We start from the raw sequence: 19,405 nt of genomic DNA, 5'->3' as shown, positions 1-19,405 counted from the left end.
CTCTCTCTTGTCCTCCTGAGTACGTTGCTCTGGTATCTCCATCAGAGACTTCCTTCTTTCCTCCAGCGCCTCCATCAGAGACTTCCTTCTTTCCTCCAGCGCCTCTGGTGTCTCCATCAGGGTCTTCCTTCTTTCCTCAAGCGCCTCTGGTGTCTCCATCAGGGACTTCCTTCTTTCCTCAAGCATCTCCTTTAGATCTTGGAGTTCACTGTCCTCAGCCGGCTTGAGTAGGGTGCTACTGTGAGGGAGGGAACAAAAAGTCCAGTCACAGGCATGAATGAAAACTCAATGGTTAAGTTGGGTAACAGCTTTTCCAGTGGCATCCCCACAATATGTCTGTCTATCATGTAAGCAACAAGACAGAGAGGGGGTGGGAAAGCACAATTTATCTGCACCTAAGGCAGAAGATAATTTGAGACATCCCTGCTAAGTGAATCTCGATCCCCTGCTGCTCAGTCAGGACCAGTCATGCCTGTTTTGTAAGACTACGGATCTATGCCCACTTCTTTGAGGGCAAGCACTGCTGAACCCAGCAGAACTCAATTCTGTGTAACTACATATATCAATGTGCATGGATGCAATCGCAGACTGCTCAGCCTTGCAATGGCAAAATGATCGCATCATGCACTGTCCCACCTTGCTAGGGGCTAAAGTGAGGGAATGCCATAGAGCTGTGGTTCCCAAACGTTTTAGAGGCCCTACAGTCTACTGCCCGATTTCTAAATGCCAAGGGGTGTGGCTATAATGGTGATTGGACAGCAGTGCTCCCTCCCCCAAACAAGTACCAGCTTGTTTGGCCCTTCATGCACATCGCCTAATCTGCCCAGTCAGTTTCGCAAACCACCAAAAATTGTGCTATGACGCACTGGTGGGTCCCAGAATCACTGTTTGGGAACCACTACCATGCAGATCATATAAGTCCTACATGTAAAGTGAACTTAGTTGGCAGCGAGTGAAAAAAACTCTGTTGATAAATCATAGATTTTAGATCAATTATATCAACATAAATGCGATTAAGTATTAATCCATTTTGAAAGGAAAACGTACTTCATTTTCAGATGATGCCAGGAGATACTAACAGGTCAGATGCCAGTGGAATCTGCTCAGTACATTTCTCTCAGACAACAGCTGTGCCCAGCATTTGCCTACGCAGGATTTGCAGTGAAGGTTGTGCTTTTAGAACTCCTGCCCTGACCCCACGGAGAATGTCAGCTCCCACCCCCAACCTGTTCACAATCATTGTTCCCTTGATCTATAGCTTCTTCAGGTCATTTTTTTTCTCCAAGGTTAAGCTTTTTTCCTTCACTCTATGATCCTAGCCAATCACTATATATGCACAATATAATGGTGCATGGTGAGAAGAGAGGGGTTAGAAGGACATTCCCCCCCCCCCTTTCTTAAAGCCACCTTAGGGAGTGAAATTGGTAGGAAGGCAGGCTATAACGGTTTTAAAGAAATAACTGAATCATACTATGAGTTATTTACTTGTTTAAGAGCCCAATCCTGAGCTTGGTGCACCAGCTCACTGCTGATGTGCACGGTCGCAAACGTGCCATAAGGCACATTTGTGGGTCCTAGTACTGGGCAAGTGCCAGAGCTCTGCCACTCAGCAGTCGTGCAAACTGCCAAGCAGTGGAGAGGTAGGTGGAGGCGTGGGGGAGGCGTTCCAAGGAAGGCAGGGAGACAGCAGGGAGGAGGCGCTCTGGGGGAGGGAGCAGGGCGGGAGGCGGGACTGGTGGAGCTTCACTTCACTTAATCCAAAGCCTCTGTGTCAGGCTCGTCGCCCAACTCAGAGACTCCTGATTCTATGCCGATCTTTGGGTCACCATAGAATCGGGTAACCCCATTGCAAGGCTACTCACGTTCCCTGGGGGAAGTGGACGAAAGTCTCCTTCTCCCAAGGAGCTGCTGGTGGCTGCCTGGAGTGTGTTGGATGTGGCGGCAACCATTTTCTGCACCACTGCAGCCCCGCTCAGGATTGGGCTGTAAGACATTTATACCTCACCTTTCAACCAATACAGGCTGTAAGGCAGCTTTGAGAGGGGGTAGTATTGACCCCTCTCCACTCCAATACAACATCCTTCCATTTATAAAACTGTATAAACCATTATTTTTTAGAAAAGACCCCATTCTCTTTAGTCTTTCATTTGCTTGTCTGTTGAGGTTGACCAAACTTGGCTGAAAACATTTTAAAGAACAAAAACTACCCTTCACATGGAGTTTATCTGCAAATGTATACAAATACAGCAGCCTGTACTCTGTTGACTTTCGAACATCTCACAGTTTAACCTGAGAACTAAGCTGGAACAGAGATACAGATGACAGCTGTGTGGTTAATTTGCATTATAAAAAACTCTATGGTACAATCCATCAGAGTTGGAAGGGACCTACAAAGTCATCTAGTTCAATCCCCATCCTATAGCAGGAAATCCCTAGAACATTTCCAGCAGATGCCTCTTGAGCCTCTGCTTGAAGATCCCCAGAGAGGGAATAAAACATCAGCAGGCTAAAAATAACCTGTCTTGTGATGGTCTACCTTTACTGTATATGGCAGGACAGGCATGAAAACAGAAGTGAAGTTGGGGTGGAATTATTGTTCACAATGAGGAAATCATTTTAAATTCAGTTGAAAGATCCTTTTTAAGGATTGAGCAATTGAGATATCCAAGTTAATGGGACTTGGAAAAAAATGAGGAGGAAAGCTTGACTGGCTTTACAAATGAAAATACAAGTAGGACATCCCTCATCACTCAAGGATTTTTGAGAAGCATCCATCAAGGATGATTCCACTCATGACCCAAAGTAGCAAAAAGAGGGAGGGTTATCCTGATGGATTCTTATATGGGCTTCATGCTCCAGTGTGAGATGATCACTTACTCATCCAAGATGGGTTCAGGTAGAAGAGAGCTGGGTTTTTCTTCCTCCTTCTGATTCGTCATAGTCATCTTCTGTGGACGACTACCAGAAATCCTAGGACTAATGAAAACCTCCTCAACCTCAGGCACCTGATCTAGTATCTCCGCGGGTACTGTTTCCAATGCCAACTGTGACTCAACCCAGTCCTTCAGATCTTGGGGTTTGTATGCTTCAACCTGCTCATTGAGGTCTTGGGGTTTGCTGTCCTCAGCCTGCTCATTGAGATCTTGGAGTTTGCCATCTTCAGCCAATCCATTTTGGGCTTGCGGTATGCTGTCTTTGGCCTGCTCATTGAGATCTTGGAGTTTGCCATCTTCAGCCAATTCACTTTGGGCTTGTGGTATGCTGTCTTTGGCCTGCTCATTTAGGCCTTGAGTTTTACTGCAATAGAGAAAAAAGGAGACCAGTCACAGACAGATTAAAAAAACACACACACACAACAGTACTGAATAACTGGGTAACAGAACTGCATTCCATCTACCCCATGAGACTGTGATAGGGTGGACAACAAAACATAAATATTAGGCTACTACTACTAATTCTTGAGAAGATTTTCCCAATTTGCTTTTAAAAAATGTGAATGGAAAGTCTGGGCTTCATTGTATAAATTAATTTCAAACAATCTCAATTGTCATGTCTCCCAACAGAGACACTGAGGTATAGTGAAAGGAGTATGGATCACTAATAAGACAATCTTAGGACTCCCATGCAATTCCAGAGGTTCTGTGGCTGAAGGCAGGACAAGTCTGTTAAGCCAGTTCTTTTCAACTAGTTTCAATTTACAGAATGGATCAGGGGTCCCTACATTTTTGGCTGTCAGGGCCACAGTCTTGCTCTGTGGGCCAGAGGGGGTCAATTATAGAAAAAAATATGTTCCATACACAACCCCCATCTCCTGCCTTGAATGAGTATTTGGAGACTTAGGGCCAAATCATATCCAATTTCCTAGTTCCAGTGTACCTGTGCCAATGGGGCGTGCACTGCATCCCGTGGTGGGGAGGCAGTCATAGAGACCTCCTCAAGGTATGGGAACATTTGTTCCCTTATACTGGGGCTGCATTGTGGCTGCATCAGTGCTGGAAAGTTGGGCAATGCGCTGCATCCTGCAGTTGGGGGGGGGCAGTCATGGAGGCCTCCTCAAAGAAAGGGAACAAATAGGATTGGGCCCTATATAGTTTAGTTTTACTTTTTTTAAAAAATTGTCCCTTTGAATTTGAATGCTCAGCATTCTGCAGTTGGATATTAGAAATAAAATATCAAAGGTTTTGCCTAACCGTGAATATGTTCTACATTTTATTTGGCTCAGATTTGCTAGATGCTATTTGGAAAAGGGCTTCTATTAAGTAAGAGCCACATGTTCCTCAGTGAACATTCCGTGGATGAAAAGAGAGTTGAGAGGGGAAGGAATTTCCCATAGGCACCCCAAAGCTTTCCTTTTTTATACTGGTTCACTGCTATGCAGTCAGCTGCATCTCTGATACCATTTTTGGTATGAAAAATAGCCTCTCTTCTTACCAGTAACAGAAACGTCCTCAACAAGATCTGGTGATGTGACAGCGTTACTGCAAGAACGGCCAATTCAGAGGGCAATGCTTTTTGAGTAACCAATTCTCTTGCTTTGAATTCACCTCATTTGCCCTCCGTCATCTTCTCTAGCTACACGATGACTGGCTCCAAGACAACATCATTACTATAAGAGAATGGAAATTTTGCACCCAAAAAAATGTGCTGAAGCTCCAACCAACCAGGTATGCAAAGAGACTCACAAAGTAGCAATGCTTGCTTTTAATCACCAAGCTGCAGAAGCTTTAAAACGAACTTCACCACTCAGTGGCATCACCAGGGTTTACATCTCCCGGTACAGGAGGCCAGCACATCACCCCTAAAATGGACCTCCTCCCATGCAGTGGGCAGGGCAATGCTCCAGGCAGTGGGTGCGATGATGTACCATTGCCCCGCCTCACATTTTTTTGGCTATACATTTTGATAGAATTGCATTATTTCAACGTGATTTGTTAAAATTTCATTCTGCATGAAATTATGCACCAATTTATAACATAATGATATTTGAAAGTTACCAAGACCTTAAAAATTTTGACCAGTAGTGGTGTCACACACCCCTTTGTGCGTCACCCGGTGCGGCCCACACCACTGTCATCATTTTATGCAAGATGAGCTTATACAGAAGACTTTCATTCAGGATTCTAGCTCTGCATTTACTGACAAAATAGTGAAGGTGTGGCCTGAATGAGTCTCCAGGGAATCAGGTGTAAATCAGTGCCACCTATTGGTTATTTTTAGAACGCTACAACAACAGCCCCTGGGGGCTGGGGATAAGAATAGGCCCTCAGTTTGGCTGTACTTGTCGTAAGAGGTGACTAAACAGCCACCAGGTAGATGGGGCTCGTCAGCCTGGGAAGGCAGCTCATCTGAGAGAAGGAAAACTCTGATCCCAAACCTCCACTGCCTTGTGGCTACATCCAGTTATGGAAAAGGCTTCAGGAGTCAACCTCGAGGCAAAATCCGGAGCCGGAGTCCCTGAGGCAGTTCATGGCTGAACACAGTCACGTTCTGGCAACTCCTGCGACGCCGCTGGAACCAACCGTATTGGCCTCTGCCTTTCCATTGGACCATTTCAGCGACGTGGAGAGGGGGGATTTGCTGCATGGGTAACAGTCTATCCTTCATATCTACCTTACCCAGGCTTCGCACACTGGAGAGGACACTCTGTTCCAGAGCCACCATTCAGAGCGTGACACCATGGTCTTCCGAGACTGAAGGATGCCAACAACAACAACAACAACAACACAGCTATTCTGCCATTGCTTCAAAGCCAAGTATGGGGGGCAATGCTATAATACATTCCAGCAAAAGTCAGTGAAAAGGGATATCTAGAAAGGAGGAGCTATTATGCAGCATCACTCCCCACCCCCACCCCATGCCTTTACTGGAAAGATTAAAGTAGCTAGACCAAAGAGTATGGGGGCCCAATCCTATCCAATGTTCCAGTGCTGATGCAGCCTCAATGCTGCCCCGAGATAAGGGATCAAACATTCCTTTTCCATGAGGAGGGCTCCATGACTGCACCACCAACACAGGATGCAGTGCTCACCCCATTGGCATAGCGGCATCAGCACTGGAAAGCTGAATTGGCTTGGGCCCTGAGAGATCTGGCCCTAGTCAGCTCTGGCATCAATACCCGTTATCTGTTGCCATATAAAATTTGCCTGGATTGTAGCAAAGTCTGCTGGAAGCTTGGACAAACAGAAGCCGGCAGTTTTGATTTGTCAGTGAACTTATGAACAAGTAACATCTTTTGGAGCCAAATATTAGACATTAAAATTGTGGATGTGGAACTTAATGCTTGATCCTTACAGCCTTGTTATCAACAAGCAAAGAGAAAGGTCCCTAGGTCTATGGAGATGTTATTAGTTCATGCAATTGTCACAGTGGGAATGATGATTGCAGCATCAGAAGACTGCTGATCAAGAGCATAGGTAATTAAATGGTAGGACGTTGCCATGGTGAATAAACTAACCTGGTTTTAAAAAACTAATAAGAACTTTGCAATAATATAGGATATAATTGAGGTGACTATATTTCACAAGAACACAAAATAGCAGTGCATTTCAGTTTGTTTTATTGTGATTAAAGGCACAACTTTATAGTTGGATTTTTTAAAAAAATCTACAGTATTCCCCACCTAAAAGGCTCCAAAGCAGAATTTATTTACCCTATGAACTATTTACTGGGCAGCATAATTCTAACGTGCGCTGGAACAGGCAGGCTGGTGGACCTGCGCTGTATCTAGCGCAAGTTTGGGGCTGGCTGAGGCTTGGCCCAAGGCAAGGGGAAAACACCCCAGGGAGAGCCACAGTGGTCCCAACAGGTCTACTCAGATCTGCGCCATCTGATGAGGTGGCACAGATCTGAGCAGAACAGATCAGCCAGGAGCCACTCCACACAGCCCAGGAATGGGGGTTAGGATCTGGCATAACTGCCAGGCCCTGGCCCCGCCTTCTGCTCTCTGCCCGCCCATGGGCCACCTTCGACCCGCCCCCCCAGACCCCCACGCCAGCCAAGCTCCTGCCACTGTATTGGTTGGCCTCAGCAGGCTGGCGCACCTCTGCGCACCTGTGCAGTTTACTTCCATGGAGGTACAAACATGCTTTGCGGCACATTTGCGACCCTCCTTGGCCAGCACAAAGGACTTGCGGCAGCGCAGTTAGGATTGTGCTCCTAGTTTATTTGTGTGCAAATGATATTTCATACTTCTACAGGGTTTACAAGGATTTGTTTTGTTTTGCTTTTTAAGCAGTGTTAATCACACATTAGTTGGGCTTCTTGAATTCTGTATTGGTTCTTAGATAACTCTGGCACTTTGGTGGAATTTAGAAGCCCTTATTTTTAAACGAGTTAAATCATGCATTTTGGTTAGGCTTACATAACTTTCTTTGAGACCTAAAGTCTTTTTTAAATCTGTAGATAAATTTAAATTTTGCGTTTGGTTCTTTACAACCCTGTTTCTTCTTTGCAGATAACTGTAATACAATCAAACTTTGGTTGGATTTATAAAATTGTGATTTAAGATTTTGATTTATGAGTTGGTTTGCATACTCTGTGTTTTATCTGGTATAGCCTACATGTATAGTTTGCCATTCTTATATGTCCTTGGTTTTTCATTTTGTGAAACTATAGCATTTACATAATAAAAAAGCCGCTGACCAGTGTTAGGAAAAACTATTGCATTTTCAACACAGGAATGTACCCTACTAGACATGGGTATTTCCATGTCATACCCATGGAAAAAAATCACTAAATGTAGGAGGACAACCACCACATTGGCAAGAATTACATTGACACAGGTAAGTAACCCCTGCTAATTGGGTAAGAGGCACTTTTTCAAGTCGGTGCTCCTTTTTTTAGCAGGGGGAGAGTAACTGGCCCACCTCACCCCAGCAGTGTCTGTTCTAGTGGCTGTCTGCTGGTATTCATTTGCATCTTTTTAGATTATGAGCCCTTTTGGGACAGGGAGCCATTTAGTTATTTGATTTTTCTCTGTAACGGCTTTGTGAACCTTTAGTTGAAAAGCGGTATATAAATACTGTTAATAATAATAATAATAATAATAATAATAATAATAATAATAATAATAATAATGTGGAAGGGAAGGGTCTCAAATGAACATTCAATCCCAAGGCCTCCCAAAGGCCCTGACGACCCACCAGTCTGAACACAACCATCAATCTTGTATAGCTGATGGTGGTTCACAAGAGGCTCGATGAACTTTTTGTTTGCTAATTGCAAAATCAGAAAGGTTGTTAAGTATGGTAATTGGCAGTCCACAATAAAAGAGCACAGGTTACATTTGACAATTTATGCCACAAATTGTGTACATTTGTTTAAAGCTACAGCATTTTGGGTTGTAAACTGTTAAACCCAGTTAGGGGCATGTTGCTACAGAGAAACAGCCATTTTCCTTACTCAGTGTGTAACTAATCTGTGGCTGTGGAACTCCTTGCCACAAGATTTGATGGTGGCACCTAGCCTAGATGCCTTTAAAAGGAGATTGGACAAATTCATGGAGGAAAAGTCCATCTCAGCTTACAAGCCACAATGGGTATATATCCTGGTTTTAGAAGTAGGCTACCTCAGAATACCAGATGCAAGAAAGAGGCAACAGGATGCAGATATCTTGTTGTGCGCTCCCTGAAGCATCAGGTGGACCACTGTGAAATACAGGAAGATAGACTAGATGGGCTTTTGGCCTGATCCAGCAGGGCTCTTCTTATGTTCTTAGGTGCTCTGAGCAGAAAATCTGTTACCTGCCAGTCCTGCTTGGCGGGTTCTCCATTTTTCAGGAACTAAGGAGAATTTTGCTCCTTTGTTGTCAGCTAAGATGTCAGCCAAAGCCAAGATGTCAACAGAAAAGATGACAGCCTCATCAAGGTGTCCTGGTGCTGGAGGTGGAAAGGAAGTGGTTATTCACATTCACTTGGTGGGGGTACAAATACTGTAAAATGAAAAGGTATTTTAGGCACAATGCCTCCTTTTCTGATACCCTCCCTTCCACTACTCACTTGTTAAGGTGTTGCAGGGATATTAGCAATCCCCTAGCAATGGCCAAGTACCCAGAATGAAAAGAACAGGGAAGGAAGGGACAGCTAGAACCACAAGCACGAACAAGGGACTGTGGTCAGGACTCCCATTTTTCCACAACAGCTCAAATAATATGCCTAGAAGGGGGAGGGCTATAGGAATTTGGGTGGGGTGGTTCTCCACAGAGATACCAGGGCAACCCTCCCCCACCCGCCACCTCAGTGGCAACAGTTGTACAAGAGGTTCCAGGCTGATGATGTCATAGAATGGCAGCTGACCCCAACAAAGATCATGGTGCAGATTAGAAGGTTGTCCCATCAAGCTCTTTCCAAACTTAGAAACCTTATGCCAGTGGCTCTCAAACTGGGGTGTCACAACACCCCAACTTGAAAGAACCTGGCCTCTGCTCACTTAAGGGGTAGAGAGAAGGCAACAACAGTTTCACACTGTTGCCGGGGGGGGGGGGCTTTTTTCTGACACATCTAACTCCTGCCAGGGTCCAGGGAACTCCACAGAGTGCTCTGCAAGTCTCCCCACAGCTTGTAAAGAGTGAACACAGCAATCACCACCCACTTCCAATTTTCCAATCACAACCTGGAAGTGGGTCACAATTGCTAGTTTCACTTTTGCAGGCTGCAGGGAGCCATGCAGAGCATTCCATGGGGCTCCCCAGACCCCAGCAAGAGGTAAGATGTGTTAGAAAAAAGCCCCCCTGCCCCTGCAGCAGCACAATCCTAGGGATCACATCACTGCCTCTTGCCCCACCCCTGCAGAGAATTATCTCAGGAGGTTTACTCCTGAGAAGTTTGAGAACCCTGCCTTATGTCCAATTTAGGCTAATTAGCTTCCTTTATCCAAAAAATAGCCAGCCTTAATTATGTGCAAAGCTCTGGTGAACCCCACCACCTCTGTGGATGCAATCAGCAAGTAGCTTGCCTGTTCAAGCTGCATGGTCTTCTTTCTCCTCCCCTGCTCCAGTCAGCAGGTTCTCCACCATCTTGTGGTCCAGCAACCATACAACAGTCTCCCACAATCATCAGCTATCTCAGCGACAGCCACACCCATCTCTCTCGCTACACCCTCTGGCAATTATTCTTTTATGGAAAAGTCCTCATTATCCCTACTAGGTTACAGCTGTAAGCCACATCCATTGCAAGCCAAAGTTCTGGTTTTAACTCTGTACTTCCCAGACTTGTCAACACAAGGGGCCACTGCTGGCACCACACTCTATCTCCTCGAAGGAATCTTCCACATTTCCACTTCCATTGTTACCTAGGAGGAAGAAGCTGCCTCTCTGAATGACAGGCAATGGGAGTTCTTCTGAGTAGAGCTGCAAAGGATTTGGGTTGTACTCTTAAAGTAATCCTCCCAGTTGCTGTCATGTGACCCTTCTCCCACTTGCCGCTTCTGTCCCCTTCCCCTGTCTGTCCTGTCCCCTCCTGCCTTGCCGAGCTCAGATGCCTCCCAGTCCCTTTTTGGTCTGTGCCCTGGTGTACCTGACCCAAAAGACACTGACTCGAGTCAAAATGACTTGGAAATTTTGAGGGAAGAGTCCCATTAAGACTCGTGCACGAATTGAGTTGTGGGGGTGGCGACTTGGAACTGGTCTTGAGTCTCACCACGGCGCCAAGTTGCCAGGGCCAGCCTTAGGAGCTGTGGGGCCCAACTGGAAATGCTTTTGCGGCCCCCCTCTAATTTTGCATGGGCCCCTCTACCAATTTTTGTAGCTCTTAAATTAAAAAAAAAATGTCTGTTACTTCTGTGCAGGTGGATAGGAGTTCTGTACCTTTAGTGGTTGTGCAGAATATGCACCTAAGAGATCAGCCAGAGGGAGGAAGGGAGCATGCGCCCAGCCCACAGTGCTCCCCAACTCTCCCCTGTCTCCTCCCCATCTGCAGCAGCCCATTCCAGAGCGAGATGAGTACAGGATGATGCTGGGAGGTGTGAGGGCAGGGAAAGAGCGAGGTGTGCATGCTGCTGGCTGCATGGCACCAATTTTGGGCCAAGTGGAAGCAGTGGTGGGCAGAAGGGCAGTGTGGGGTCCTCACCATGCGCAGGGCCCAACTGGGCAAAATTGTCCCAACTGCCTAAAAAGCCAGCCCTGCCTGCTACATACCAATAGGGATATAGTCAAGTTCTGAGACTGCTCCTATAGCAGGAAGTAACATCATAAGTAGGTATTGCTTTCAAAACCTGTTCCAGAGAAACTTAACCAAGCAGTTGCATCAAGGCTGCCTGAGATTTAACTTTGTTAAATTTACAGTCCTGTGCAAGTTCATCTGTGAGAAAGTTGTATTGAACATAGTGGATTTCCTTCTGAATAAACATTCATACCATAGACTAGCACTCTATGATACACTTTCTAGTTTTCTAGGAATTGTTTTTATTCCATTTTTCAGTATTCATATATTTGTTTTTAAACTGTTGTAACCCACTCCAAGAGTCTGGGTTGGAAACTGCTAGAATGATCCTTAAGGCTGAAATCCTATATAGACTTTCCTGGGAGAAAGTTTCATTGAACCCAATGTTTCTTACTTCTGACATGCATAGGCTTGTGCTGTCAATGAAGTATAAGTTTCAGAGTAGAAATAAATGACAGAATGCTCTGATGAAGACATAAGCTCCCGGTAAGGTTTTCATGCCAGGGGCCACTCCCCATTTGCTGCTTCCAAACCCGGAAGTAATTGTGGTGATGTCACCACAATTACTTCCGTGCTGCCTTCTCTTTCCCCCTTTGAAAAATGGGCAGAGGAAGACAGCGGCCCAGGCTCCAGTAGAGCGTTTTTGCCATTGCTAGCAGAGTGCAAGGCTCCATTGGAGCTTCTTTGCACCACTTTCAGCAATGCAAAAAAGCTCTTTTCGTGCCACTGGAAGCTGCGCTTGCTTCCTCCAAAATTGGTGCAGAAGCAGTGATGCAAAAGGCTCCATAAAGCTAGAAGCTGCGTCTGCCTCCTCTGAAAAAGGAGGAGGCAGGCGCAGCTACCTGTCCGTTCTGAGGGCTGCCCTCTTCTCCTCTAAAGAAAGGGAAGAGGGCAGCCCTCAGATTGGTGATGTTCAGGACCATGCCCAAAAAAATAGTGGCAGGGGAGATGTGGGTTATGGTGCCACCCTCTGCTGGGTGTTGCCTGGGGCTTTTGCCCCATTGCCCCCATAGGTATGCCATTGCTTTAAACCAGGGATTCTTGAGAGTATGGGAACCAAATAACACAGGTCTAGGACTTGATTTCTAACAATTTAAAAAAATTGTTAGATTAGAGCAGGGGTGTCCAACATAAGGTCTCCGGGCCAGATGTGGCCCCTGGAAGCTCTTTATCTGGTCCTTGTGATAATTGAGCTCTCCCAGCATGCTAATTGGGCTCTTCCATATCTTGAAAATATGATCAAGATTTGCAGATTTTGGCTGCAATCCTATGCACACTTACCTGGGAGGAACCCCTATTGACTAAAATGGGACTTACTTCTGAGTACTCATGCATACGATTGGACTGTTTCTCTTTTGTCATTTGCAGCTAATGAGTTGGGACTATATGGAAATATACTGGGCAATCCATTGGGGGTCTGTACTTGTAAAAAGGTTAAACACTCATAAGCACTGTACAAAGCAAATACAATTCTATTGCTATAGCTGAAATTTACAGCTTTTAATGAAATCTTACAAAGTGCCCCTAGATGTCACCGTTGCTCTTACATGAGATGAAAAGACCTCTTCTTGGTGAAGGAATTCAGACGCAAATAAAGATGCTCCCAGGAGGGGGGCTTTAGAGATGTCAGTTGCGTCAAGGTAGAACATCTGATACCTATGAGGCAGGAGAAGACTTCTCTGCTAGTCCAAATGGCAGCCTAAAGGCCAGCAGGGACAGTGGGTTGGGCCACACTGAAGGAGCAATCACAATCCTCTGAATTTGTTCTCTGGTTCCCATGCCACATCCCTGATTGGCTGGTCTTCCCGGTTTATACTATCATCCTGGCTGGTCCAGCCATGTCATGACCTGATGCAGCTTGTGTCAGTGGCAATTGAAGGGGGGGGGGCAAGGGGCAGGGAGATTCTAGGTGTTCTTCAACCCAAGGCTGTTGCCACTGCCTCCCTCCCCCAGTTCGCACTGATCTGCTTCCTTACTATGCTCTATTGTACCATCTTCCCAAACTCAGAAGGGCAGGATTACCAAAATCACAGCAACAGTGGACCCAGAGGTGGTGTCAGGCAGCAGACCCATTCGTACTGCCTTTTACTATAATACTACTGTAGCCATAGAGGAAACCCCCCAAAAACTGCTTTAAGCAGTAGCGTGCCAAGGGGGGTGGAGAGGCTGTCCAACCTAAGTGCTAGTGTTGCGTGTGCTGGGTGTTACTGGCTGGCACGAAAATCATAGCACCTCACTGGCGCTTTGGGGTACAGGCAATAAGGAGGGGGTGCCTATGCCTATAAATTGATCCTCCTAGCATCCTGATACTTCTGCCCCCATCTGGTACCACCTCCTCCACTTACAACATGCTCAGGAGCAGAGACATTCCTGCTGGGTATGGGTATTCAAATGCTGGGTAGACCTGGCCTCTCCAGCAAGGATCTTGGGTGGAGACCAGGTCTACCTAACACTTTGAATGCCAGGTAGACCTGGCCTTCACAGGGGTACCTCAAAGTAGATGCCAGATCTACTCATGGCTTCCAGCAACCAATGGGAGCAGTCCACCCCAGGTACCAGTGGTGCTAGGTACACCACTGGATTCAAGGATATGGGTCAGATATGCAGACAGACAAGGGTTTCTGTCACATTAACTGCTGTCCAAAAGGGGTAGTTTTGGCAAGTGTAGCTTGTCCTGCAGGCCTGTGAAAAGCTATACTTCCCAAAATGGCCTAGGAGACCATTAATGCAGAGAAGCCCTTTCCAATGCCAAAATGGACATGCCCTCAGCATATCAGGTTTTCTCAGAAAGCAAGGAAGGCCACAAGTAGATCCAATTGGGATCAAACTCATGCCACTGGTGGAGTTTACCCTTTCCCCACAAGCTGCAGTTCCAGCCAAACTCCCTGCCCATCCCCCCACCGCTGCTGCTATGAGTTATGAAGGGGAAAACTTGCTGGCCCAAAATTGTGCTGGTCAGTTTTTCCCTGTGACTAATAGCAGCTTTGGGGGGGGGGGGTGTAATTTAAGTCAGGGAACTGAGCAGGAAGAGTTATGTGCTATGCTAAGAGTTATGTACCCTGTTCTAAATCGTCCCTCCCAATCATTTGCTTTTTGAGGAAGCCGGTTTGGTCTTAGGCAAAGACACCTCCATGTAAGAAATACTTACTTCTTAATTTTATAAACCTGTCACCCCGTCCCCCTATTTTTTCTTAACAAAACTGCCTCAGACACATTGGCCTTTCCTCAGGCGGAGCGTAGTCCAATCTATTATCATTTCAGTTGCTATTTTCTGTACCTTTGACAGGCCTACAATATGTGGATTGTTTCCATATTCTTTTTGTGACAACGTAATGTGTGTGTTGGTGTTGAAGATGTAACTGGGCTAAAAAACGATCAAGAGGTGAATGAAGGACACACTGACCAGGTGAGTCGGGCTGAGGCAAAACTGGTTTTATTTGAATCTGCCACAGGGTTTGTTTCACCACCATACTGTTGCATTATCAAAATCTATACAAGACTGTCCTGCCTTCCCCTCTCCCTTAAGAGATTACCCCTGGCTCCAGGAGAAAGCATCTCCACTTCCTGGTATTTCTTCTTTGAGTAGACCACACCAGTGAATAATCCCTTTAGAAAGAGAGCATGTGAGGAGGCCGAATTATGAGGACAACAGGTACCCCTGAATTAATACCATGTAAAGGTGAAGCTGTGCAAACTCTTCTCCAATACAATCTCAGAAGGGACCTCAGCATCTTCTTCAAATGGAGAACTCGCGTTCTCCCTGCCACTCCAAATACATTCTGCTAACTGTAGCAATAAAGTCCTCTTTTCTTCATTCCAGAGATAGATGCGCAAACTCTGTGGCTGAGAGTTCCGAAGAGTGGGTGGTTCTTGTGTGTGCATAGAAGCATGGGGCAGTCAGTGGAAGCAGTGGACTAGGAATGAGGAGGAGGAAATTATGTACACGCTGCTGCTTCCACTTCTAGAAACAGCCATGGATTTCCAGAGGCTGAACAACCTCAGAGCTGTTTGAACATTTTTCTGTGAGAGTGGCTAACTAAGAATAGATGTTTCTGTCAGTGTTCACAGTCCAAGGAAGGTAGGGGAGTCTCGTATTACGTTCACTGAGACAACAAGAGCCCAGAGCTGAGGGGTCTATCTGCTGTTTCAGCATGGGAGTCTCTTCAACTCTAGTCTCAAACCTGTGGACAATTTTGGCGGGAGCTTTTGGACACCCAGAATGCTGACATCTCTCATTACCTGAAGGCAAATTAGTTCCCTGAGTGAAAAACAGGTGCTAAGAACTCACCCACCGGGTGGCTCAGAGGATTGTGGGTATGGGGGAGACATGTCAGATCTTGATGCAGGGATCCCTGCTCTCTTTGGCTATAACAGCCTTATATTGAGGCAGACCAGTGGGCTGGCTACTACTAGCAGTCCTACTATGACATTGGCACTTCATGGCCTCAGGTGGAGTGAGGTCCTTCCCAGGCTTACCAGAAATGTTTTTAACTGGAAAAACTGACAATAGGGCAGGGACCTTCTGTGTATGCTCTATCACCGAGCTCTAGTACTTCTCCAAACCCAGGCCAATGTGACCAGGTGGGTGTGCACTCAAGATGAAGGATGCTGCATGAAATATCACAGGCTCCATCTGAACCAGGGCTCAGCCTTGGAACACGTGAAACCACGTGAAACACAAAAGGAAATGCCTCTGAGTATGTGCAGAGTGCTTTTCCATTCTTCATCAAACTCAGTAAACCAACTCAGCCTTCACATTTCTTTGAAGGCATGCCTGTCTCTCACATGCCTGTCTGTCACAGAGTGTATCTTCAAGACAAACCTAAATACACACAAACACTTCTGTTTCCTAAGAATTTGCTACACTGGGAAAAAGGATAAGAAGAGGTATATTCTACAAAACAGTATCTAACATTCTTTGTTCCTATACAATATTAATAATTTTTTAAAAAACACTACAGCTTGGGTGAGCTTTCCCCAACTCAATTCAGAATGGGCTTAGATACAATTAATTATTTTTCTCTAAACCCGAACTAAGTATGTTGCATTTCTGAGCTGAGGCCAGTGCTGACCTCCATGACATTCACTATGATGTCACAAGGAGGTGATTGGGCTGGGAGTCTCCTAGTCACCCATGATGACCCCTTTCCCAACCCCTTTCCTTTTTCCAAAATGTAACTAGTGGCAGCACAACTTCACACCTTCTATTCGACTTTGTTTCTGCCAGCATCCTAGATTTAAAAACATCCATGAGAAATATAATTCTCATGAATCTTGACATTTGCACTAGGTCTTGTGATCTGTGGGAGTCTGTTATAGCCATCACAGATTCTCACTCCTGAAATGCTGGGTTAGAAGCAAGCACCCAAGGTCTAGCAGAGGTACCCTCACCCCCCCTGCTGCCGCAATCTCTGCCTGGTAAATATGGGTGGGAAAGGGGTAATTCCAGTGAGGGATATTTAGAAGGCACCAGCCCCAATATTGTATGCTAGGTCTGAATTTTAGAAAGAGTTTGGGGTCAACTCGTAATGAGTTCAGATGTTCTAAATTGGGAGGATGTTTCTGACTTCCCTAATAAAAACTCTTCTGAGTTAGATTACATACCCCTGCCAAACATGCCCCTTAATTTTATTCAAGCAGAACGCCCTATCCCCCCCACCCACCACCCTACTGCTGTGCTGTTCCCACCAAAGAGTAAGTCCTGCTTTCTCTTTCTTCAGTGTATAGGTCCGGCCTGTGGTTCTGAGTGAGCTGAGGTAAACAGAGGATCTTTGAAAAAGGATCATAGTGCAGACATTCTCGCGTGGCAGCGAAGCAATGCAGAGCAAAGGCCCTGGAACAACCTGAGCACCTGCTGTTAAAAATATCACATGCACAAAAGCACACATGCCAACGCAACACAGACAGACTGTTCTGTAAACATGAGTGGGGAAGGCGCTGCAAGACCTGGCCTCCCCTCACGAATTTCCACGGTATGTTATGTTGGTGAATGTGGAGGTGGCTCCCCTATACAGTGGGTTGTTGGCCTGGAACAGAAAAAGAGCATTTTAAACAAGTCAGAACAAAACATATCCTGTACCTGCTAATTACAGCTCAATGTCAGAGGTTAAATCTACATTACAAACCTAAAGTTGGTTTAACAGTTATTCTCTTACTCCAAGGAATCCTAGGGTTTATAATTTGGAGGGGGGTCGGGTCAGCATTCCTAGCAGAGAACTGTCAGCACCCTCACCAAAGCTATAATTCTCAAGATGTTACAGGGAAATGCATTGGTGCTACCAGTCTGCATCCCCTTGTATCTCCATGGTAATGTGTTGCTGAAAACAGACATGCCAGGAAGGACTTTAATATGTGTTTCTCTCCCTGCCCCCAAACTCACAAGTTATAGCCAGTGATGAGGAGCAAATGCAAGGAAAAGCTAATGCAATTATGTCTTGTCGTGTTTCTCCCTTTTTTTCAGCAACACATTTCTCCCAATAAGAAAACAGCTGCAGATGGAAATCAGTGGTACCCACATATTTCTTCACAAAATGCAGATTCAGGGTAAAAGTATAAATAATGTAAATAGACTCTGTGTTTAGTGGAAACACTGAAGAATAGAAGCCAATATGGAGACAGTGCAAGACTTCCATCAGCATCTATGAAGTGTAAGAAACTTCACAGCCCCCCCTTCTCTGCCCAGTTCTGCCACCCCCATATTTCATACCGTGTCCCATTTAGCCCTGGCCCGCTCTTCTTCGAACTTGGTAAACTCTCGCCGGTCATGGACAGTGATGAACAGTTTCCATATGAGTAGAGCAGCCAAGCCGATGAGCAAGATGGCACCAGCCACGGAAAGGAGAACTACCAGAACATCAGGCCCCTTGGGACAGTCTGGAAGGGAGATATAAGTCATCATACAGAGCTCTGAATCTGCTCCATCACCACACTAGGCCCTTTTGCTTCTAGTACCACATCTCCCTTTTCTTCTATTCACATGCCTGACTCGGCTGCTATGCGAAAAAAAGAGATCTCTACAGAAGAGCAGCAATAACCGTTGTGTGATAGGGCTCATTTTCTCAAGTCACTTTGAGCAGCCGCTATTTAAGCACCTTTGTGGAATACCTGCTCTCTGCTTCTGGAATATGATTTCTCTGTGGAGAGTGGGCGATTCTGGTCCTATCTTGCAGCAGGGGGGTAAGCAACATGTATGTTCAGCATCCTTTCTTGACAGGGACATCAAGTCGTGGCACACCTGCATGAATGAGGTGTAGCAAACCTAACACTAAAGAGCTTTCAAATCAGCACGTCTTTCAGCGAAATCAACGAACAGTTGTTCAGTTGTTAGTCACTGAGGGCTGTACACGCATGTGTGAATCTGTCCTATGAAGATTTCTACAAGCACTTGCCTTCAGTCCAGCTTCTATAGACCCAATCTGGCTGGAGATGGACATTTTTAGGGGAGCTTTGTTCTAAAGGGGGGGGCATTTGTTTCATCTGATTAAAAAGAAATCAGCAAATGAGAGGGATCCCCTTAGACTTAGAGGAAGATTTTAATGACTCCCCCTCATCCCCCTACATGTATTTTTAGCTCAGCCCTAGTTGTTAAGTCGTTTCTCTGCTTAAGGTTTAGTGCCACAGCGCTGAATTAGCCATAAGGACAGTTACCATCCAGATGGGGCTGAGGGTTTAAAATGACAGAGAGGCGGATTGCAAGTTGAATGCTAAGAAACCTTCCAAACAGTCAAATCATCACAGCAACATGGTAAGCTTCCTAGGATGGCTTCCTGTGAAATGAGATGTCTTCCTTAAGTTGAGCAATTATCTTTCTACAATGATTCAGTCTTGCTAATCCTGTCTCAGAGAAAGATACAGCCTCTTGGTCCCTTTGATGATGATTGGGTGATGATGATTAGGTGATCTGATGTTTAGGTGATTCAGTTGCTTCCACAAAATCCTTCCAGAAAGCTTACTGATTAGCCCAATAGCCCCTTCCCTCCCAACCACATTGTTGTCATGTCTTTGCTTTTTCTTTTCTTCCTGTGTGAGGTGCTGAACAGTCGGTGGGTATCACAGCAGGAGTGGCAGCTCCGTCATTTCCCAATAGGCATTAGCTGGTCTCAAATTGCTCCCCGCACTGAGGTCTGGCCAGGCGCCCTCAAATCTGCCCAAGTCTTAATTATGTGTCAGCCACCCACATGCAGTGTGGTTGCATCTGACACACGGAGAGCGAGTTTATACGGTGTCTGGCTAGGAGTGTGTGTCTCTTT

The 19,405-nt window shown here is 45.8% G+C and overlaps 1 protein-coding gene across 1 annotated transcript in view; it reads right to left on the bottom strand.

The window, feature by feature from the left end:
- Positions 1 to 14,567: 14,567 nt before the first annotated feature.
- Positions 14,568 to 19,405, bottom strand: part of ITGB3 (integrin subunit beta 3) — a 47,023-nt gene continuing 42,185 nt past the window's right edge. The window contains exons 14-15 of the mRNA XM_066627363.1: positions 17,863 to 18,029; positions 14,568 to 17,182 (exon numbers count right to left, since the gene is read on the bottom strand). Coding sequence (XP_066483460.1) covers positions 17,114 to 17,182; positions 17,863 to 18,029 — 236 coding nt within the window. The 3' untranslated portion in view covers positions 14,568 to 17,113. The remainder of the gene's footprint in view (positions 17,183 to 17,862; positions 18,030 to 19,405) is intronic.

This window comes from Tiliqua scincoides, chromosome 5 (genome assembly GCF_035046505.1).
Source record: "Tiliqua scincoides isolate rTilSci1 chromosome 5, rTilSci1.hap2, whole genome shotgun sequence".
Classification (NCBI taxonomy): domain Eukaryota; kingdom Metazoa; phylum Chordata; class Lepidosauria; order Squamata; family Scincidae; genus Tiliqua; species Tiliqua scincoides.
Note: the sequence above shows the minus strand (reverse complement) of the source record. Positions and strands in the feature narration are given on the sequence as shown.